General features: G+C 68.1%; 1 protein-coding gene across 1 annotated transcript in view; it reads right to left on the reverse strand.

Annotated features, from left to right (window-relative positions):
* Positions 1-5633, reverse strand: part of LOC138822851 (genetic suppressor element 1-like) — a 227114-nt gene extending 221481 nt beyond the window's left edge. Inside the window, exon 1 of the mRNA XM_070015803.1 lies at positions 4319-5633. Coding sequence (XP_069871904.1) covers positions 4319-5314 — 996 coding nt within the window. The 5' untranslated portion in view covers positions 5315-5633. The remainder of the gene's footprint in view (positions 1-4318) is intronic.
* Positions 5634-6283: the final 650 nt, after the last annotated feature.

Here is a 6283-nt window from a genome sequence, read left to right on the forward strand (position 1 = left end):
CCGGGGAGCACCCGTGCTCCACCAGCCCCGGGTGATGCTGGGGATGGGACAGTGTGAACGTTGTTCCCCCCAGCCCCCCCCCCCCCGCCGCTGCAGGACAGGGGACAGCTGGCTTCGTCCCCAGGGTAGCTCCTCCAGGGTCCCGGGAGGGGACATTGTACAACTGCATAAAAAGGTGACCCAGGAAGACCGTCTAGAAGAGGGACAGGACACCCGGCAGCTGGCACGCAAAGGGACCACACAGCCCAGAGCTGGCACGGAGATCGATCACACAGATGTTCTCAGAGTGTCAGGCCCCATGCTGCCCTGGGGTACCTCAGGCCCCTGCAGCCCCTTGAGGTGCAAGTGACCCCAGGGCCGGGGGCCCCGTGTGCTGGTGCTGCGGACCACAGGCCAGCACTGCGCCACGCCGGGGAGTCCCCACTTCTGAGTGGGAAGCAGGGCAGGGCGGGGCCTGCAGCAGCCAGCGCTCCGCCCTCTCCTGCTGGCTCTGTCTGGAGGCTATGTACAGCATGGGGGGGTCCCCCCGAGCTGCCATCCAACCCCGGGGCACAGCATCAGCTGGCCCCTAGCCAATCCACACCGCTATGCACCCTGCGTGCCAGGTGATAGGAGACATGGCCACTCCGCCACAGCAGGTGTTTCTGCAAAGGTAACCGCCCTCCCCACCCCACCCCCACCGCTGCCGCCAGGGCGCACTGAGCAAGGCAGAACCGCAGGAGGGGCTGGAGCAGGGCACAGCAAGCATTTCCAAATGCCACCAAGCTGCTGGAAACACTAGCCAAGTGGCCTGGGGTCATGGGTCATGGGTCACAGGCCATGGTCATGACCAGAGTCACTCTGACCTGATCACGTCACTGTGCGTGGACACAGCCTTGTGGTGTTTGGGGATTAAAGCAGTACAGGAAATTTAAAGCTAAACACCAAAAAAGCTCCCGTTCCCCACTCCCGGCCAATACACCCGGGACTCCTTCCCCACCCAGGGCTGCCCACAGACATCCCCGGGGAACACAAACCACTGCAGCCCTGAACGCCACCCTTCCACCCTGCAGATGGGGAAACTGAGCAAAGGTCACACAGTGACCTTGCTGGTGGCAAGTGCATGGAGCGAGGGCAGAGGTCCTGTCTGCCACTGCCCCCACCAGAGCCCAGGCCTGAGTGGCCTAAGATCCTGTCTGTGACCAAACACTTAGCTCCTCACAGCAGCGACAGGCTCAAGGGAGAGAGCCCCAGAGATCTAAGCAGAGAAGGGGCCGGGAGGCCCGGCAGCCTCCGGCCCGCCTCCTCCACGCAGAGGAGGCTGTTTGGAAGGCCTCTGCCTTCACTTCCGCTTTCCCAGTGGTCTCCAGGTTCAGGACAAGACATCTGGAAAGTTTATTCCTCCTAGCAGTTAGCCGAGCCCAGCACGCCCCTCCCCTTGGAAGAGGCAGTCTGCGCTTGAGCAAGGCCCAAAGACCACGCTGCCCAGCCACTGCCGGAGGGAGAGTGCCAACGCCGGCCCCCAGCAGGCTCTGCCATCCAAGGGGGCCTGACCAGGTGTCCCAGGGGCCTGGGCCTGGGCAGAGTGGTCGGGCCTCCGTGATGAGCGGGGAGCCTGTGGGTGCGGAGCGCCAGGAGGCCGGAGGAGCAGATCTGTAGCTGCCCAACAGGCAAGCGGTGACAGACGCTCCACAGAACTCAGACGCCCGTGGCGGGGAGAGGTGCCAGGCAGTGACATCTCTGGGTCAGGGCTATCTTTCCATGGCTTCACAGTGGAGCGGGTGCCAGGGGCGGGCGGCGGCCCTCCCTGCCCACCCAGGCCCTTCCCCACCCACGCAGTACGCGGGGGAGACCTGCGGGGCACAGCAGTCGGGGACCCGGAGACAGCCAGCAGCAGCAGCAGTCCAAGGACCCCGGCCCACACCCCTTCCTCCCTTGCCTTTCTCCTCTGTCTTTTTAAACATTTCCTTTTGCAGGGTTGAAAGCTGATTCACTAATGAGCAAGCACTTAGCAGTGAGCGGCTCGGGAGCCCTAGGAGGTTCTGGAACATGCCGTGTCCCTGCTAAGTGGTTTCCCGCGGCTCCCTCCCACGGAGTTCTCAAACCGCACACAGAGGAAGCTGAACGCGAATGTGGAAGGCAGGCTGGGACGGCCCCTGGCTGAGCCCCCCCCCCGCCCCCCCACTCCGCGCTGCGCCCATCCGCACATTCTTGTGAACTTGCTGTGCCGGCCCCTCCCCGAAACACCACCGGTCACGCCTGCCCCGCTTCCCGGACCTGGAACCTCGCCTGGTGCACAACAGGCCCTCCAGAAATACTTGCCGGATGAAATGGGAAAGAGAGAGGGAGAGAGGGAAAGAGGGAGAGGAGGGAAGAAAGGAAGGAGGGAGGGAGGGAGGCCAGAGGCTCCTCCCATCCCTGTTACAGCTGCCTGGGAGCACAGCAGCTCCTTGGAGCCTTGCAGTGACCCCCCCCAACCCCCCGCCACACAGGCCCGGCCCGGCCCCTCCACCCCCCTCCACCCGTGGGACCCAGGCCACCCCCAGCCCGTCCCACATTTGAAAAGTTGGTCCAGCTCCTCCCACCAGGCTCGCTTCCCCCCCCCCGCCCCCCCGGCACCGCTGCCCACAGGAGGGGGAGCCGCAGAGCGCCCTGCCTCTGCGCCCTGTGCCAACAAAGCCTTCTTGTTTCCCAGGCCAGGCTCCCGCAGGCCCGGGGTGGGGTGGGGCAGCCCAGGGACCTGGAGGTCGGGCCAGCCCCAGACACCTCCCAGATGTGACTTGAGTGTCAAAGGCAGGCGTGGATGGGAGGACCCGCGAGGGCGGGTGGGTCACCTGCTTCAGAAGGCGGCTGCGTGTAGGGCTGACCCTTCAGCTCCGGCAGCCCGCTCTCCATCCCCACTACCCTGCCTGAGGGACCTCGGCTTCTAACTGGCCTTTCCGGGGTTTGAACTCAGAGTCTCATGCTGCCTTGAAAAGCTCTCTGCCTCTGGAGCCCCATCTTCAGCCTGGTGTCTTTAGTTTCCTCCAGTGGCAGTCAACCCATACCCAGTCACACAGTTCAGCTGTTCCGTGGGGAGACACCCCCCCACACCAGGGTGTGCAGGCTGCCGGGGCGCAGCACCCATTGGCCTCAGCCTCATGAAGAACTGCCCACCTTCCACCAGATTCCCCCCCTGCCTGCGGGGGTCCTTGGGGGTCCAGCGGGCCCCACTGCCTGACCTGGGGGTGCTCAGCTCTCCCCCCACCCATCACCCCATCCTCCCGGCGTCCCCTCAGGCCACGCACTGTGTATTTGCTTCCCAGCCAAAGATGCCAACCGAGCGGCCCTGATCAGAAGCTGCCAGGAAGCGGGCAGGACTTAAGACCCGTCCTGCTCCAATCCCGGGCTCCTCCCCCCCCAGGGCTGCACGCTGCGCCTGGAGGTAGGAACTTCTCCGTTCAACCCAGACCAAGGCCACTGGAAGCCTGAAACCAAGGCGGGAAGGGAAGGAAGCCCGGGCAGCATGTGGAGAGGGGCACCCAAGTGGGCAGACACCACGTCGGGGAGGCTGGCAGGCCTCTGTCCCCAACTATCTCTCACACACCCCCATCATACAGGACAGCAGCCATTCATTCCTCAACAGCCCACCCCACACGCGTGTGGCCCTCTGCGGGCCAGCCTGCTGGGCGCCGGGGCCAGGGCAGCGACCGCATTCACAAATGTCCCCTCTCCAGCCCCGCGGGGCAGCCCCCACCGCAGCCCTGGAAAAGCCTGATCCAAGTCCTCAGAGCAGCACAGAGGTGGTCACCCCGAGGCGGGGGGGGGTCACCCCTGGAACAGAAAACCCCTAGACGGACGGAAGTCTGTTCAGACCAGTCACATTCCACAACTGAAAACCTGTGGGTATCTGCTTTGAGGCAAGCAGAAAGTCACACGTGAACGTGGTGAGCTGGCGTGGAAAACTCTGGAAGAGTGAAGGAGCCTGGAACCACAGCAGAGCAACTCCCCGCTGGTGTGTCTCTACCTGAGCGCAGAGCGACCTCTCTGGGACCGCACGGGTGGCCAGTGTTATCAGGCGGACCGCAGGCACCCTCCCCCTTCCTCCCATGGACAGATTCCCCTGCAGACACGGCAGCTGCGGCCCCAGCCTGCCGGGCCCCGCAGGACCTCAGGGGAGCACCGGGGACTCCCCAGCTTCACTCTCCTCCTGCCCCAAGCCTCCTGGGGCGGTGGCGTGGTGGCCAAAGGAGGGCACCCGCTGCTGGAACACACCCCACAGGCCCAACGAAAGGCCTCGCCGCTCCCTTCCCCGCACACCTGTCGGAGGGACAAGCTAAAATGAGAAGCTGCCGCTTACCTTTGTGGCTGTGGCCGCCGGGGAGCTCCAGCCCGTAGATCCCTGGCGGGCGGTCCCTTGGCCTGCACACACCAGGGTCCCACATTCTACACAGGCACCAATGATCAGCTGCCGCCCGTCGTCCACCAGCAGGCTGTGGCTAGCTCTCAGGGTGTAGAGGAACAAGGGCAGCCTGGCCACCCGCACGGACTTCAGTCCCAGACACCGCTTCTTCTCACGCTGGCAGAAGAAGCAGACGAAGGTCTCCACCTGGTACTGCCGAGACCAGGCGCTGAGGGTGTGGTGTGCGCCGCGCGCCTCGTGCCGCAGCCACTGGCCCAGCAGGTCGTGGTAGCAGAGCAGGCAGGTGGCCACCAGACCGGTGGAGTCGGCCGGCCGGGCCCGTGGGGCAGGCGGGTAGACGGTGAGGAAGGGGAAGAAGGGCTCCTTCTCGCCCAGGCGGCTGGCGGGGTTCACGTTGAGCTGGAACTCCTTCCCGGGGCCCAGCTCGGCCCCGCAGATGTAGCAGACAGACGCCAAGCCCCCGTGGGCAGGGGCGGGCGGCTCGCCGAGGGCCGGGTCCGAGGCGGAGAAGGCCTGGTGGTACCTGCCCAGGAAGCCCTGCACGGAGCTGATGAGCTCCTGGTCTTGGTAGGCTCGGTACAGGGCCCAGATGTCCTCCAGGACACTGAAGCACTTGGGGCAGCTGCGCACCTCGGAGCGCTTGTTGGGGGCCCGGGCGTTGGGCGGGCAGGGCAGGAGGGCGAGGAAGGGGAAGTGCATGGTGCTCCTGGCGTTCCCGTTGAGGATCCGGGAGGGCACGGCCCGGGCGTCCTGGGTGCAGTCCTCCCCGCAGAGGTAGCAGGCCTCTGGCAGGGCCCCCGGGGGTGGGGCCTCCTCCCTGGGGAGCCGCCCGCCCTTGGAGGCCATGCCCGGCGCGTGGCTGGTCAGGGGCACCACGTAGAGTCGCTGCAGGACGGGCACGTCGGCCAACTCGAAGCTGTGCCACTGCTGCATGAGGGAGGAGAAGCAGCAGGCGCACACCAGGGTGCTGCCCGCCTCGCTGATGGGCTGGGCGCCGGGCGGGGGGCTGTGCAGCCACAGGAAGGGGAAGAAGGGCGCCGGGGCCGGCTTCTCCTGCTTCTGCACGAGGATCTGGCGCAGGGAGGCCGGCGACAGCGCCGAGCCGCAGATGTAGCAGCAGAGGCCCTCTGGCGGCCCGGCCTGGCTCTCCACGAGCGCCCGGGGGACGCGGCCGTCCTTGTCCTTCGCCTCCCCGGAGGCCGGGCACGGCGGCGGCGGCGGCGGCGGCGGCGGCGCGCCGAGGCCCAACTCCTCCTGCTCCTCCTCCTCTGCTTCCTCCTCCTCCTCCTCCTCCTCCTCCTCTTCCTCCTCCACCTCCTCGCCGCTGGTGATGTTGACATCGCTGTCGCCCTCGGACCCGCCGCCGCCGGCCCCGGGCGCCCCCGGCGGCCTGCTGGCGGGGGGCTCGGCGGGCTCGTCCGAGGGGGCGCGCTCACCGCCGTCCGGGCGCGCCGCCGGGAGGGGAGGCCCGGGCCACGGGTCCGGGAGGCCCCGGAGGACGCTGGCGCGGGGCTCGGGGGCCCAGGGCCTGCCCGCGGCGGCCTTCCCGCGGCGCCGGGCTCCGCTCCCGGGCTCCATGTCGCCGGCGGGGGGCTCGGGGGGGCCCCCGTCCTCGTCGGCCGCCGCCCGCGTCGGGGTCTCGGCGCCCCGTCCGGGCGGGGGCGCCGGCGGCCTCCAGTCCTGGCGGCGGGGCGCGTCCCGGCGCGCGGCCGGGCCCGGCTCGGACGGGGGGTCGGTGTCGGACAGCTCCGACAGCTCCGAGTCCGCGGGGTCGGCGGCGGCGCGGGCCCCGTCGGGGGGCTCGCGGGGGGCGCGCGGGGGGCCGGCGCCGCCGCCCGGCGCGTAGGCCGCGTTCCACTCGCGGGGGGCCCCGCGGCGCCCGCCCGCGCCCCCCGCGCCCGC

Source organism: Dipodomys merriami, unplaced genomic scaffold (assembly GCF_024711535.1).
Source record: "Dipodomys merriami isolate MVZ:Mamm:240054 unplaced genomic scaffold, mDipMer1.0.p SCAF_116, whole genome shotgun sequence".
NCBI classification, from domain to species: Eukaryota; Metazoa; Chordata; class Mammalia; order Rodentia; family Heteromyidae; genus Dipodomys; species Dipodomys merriami.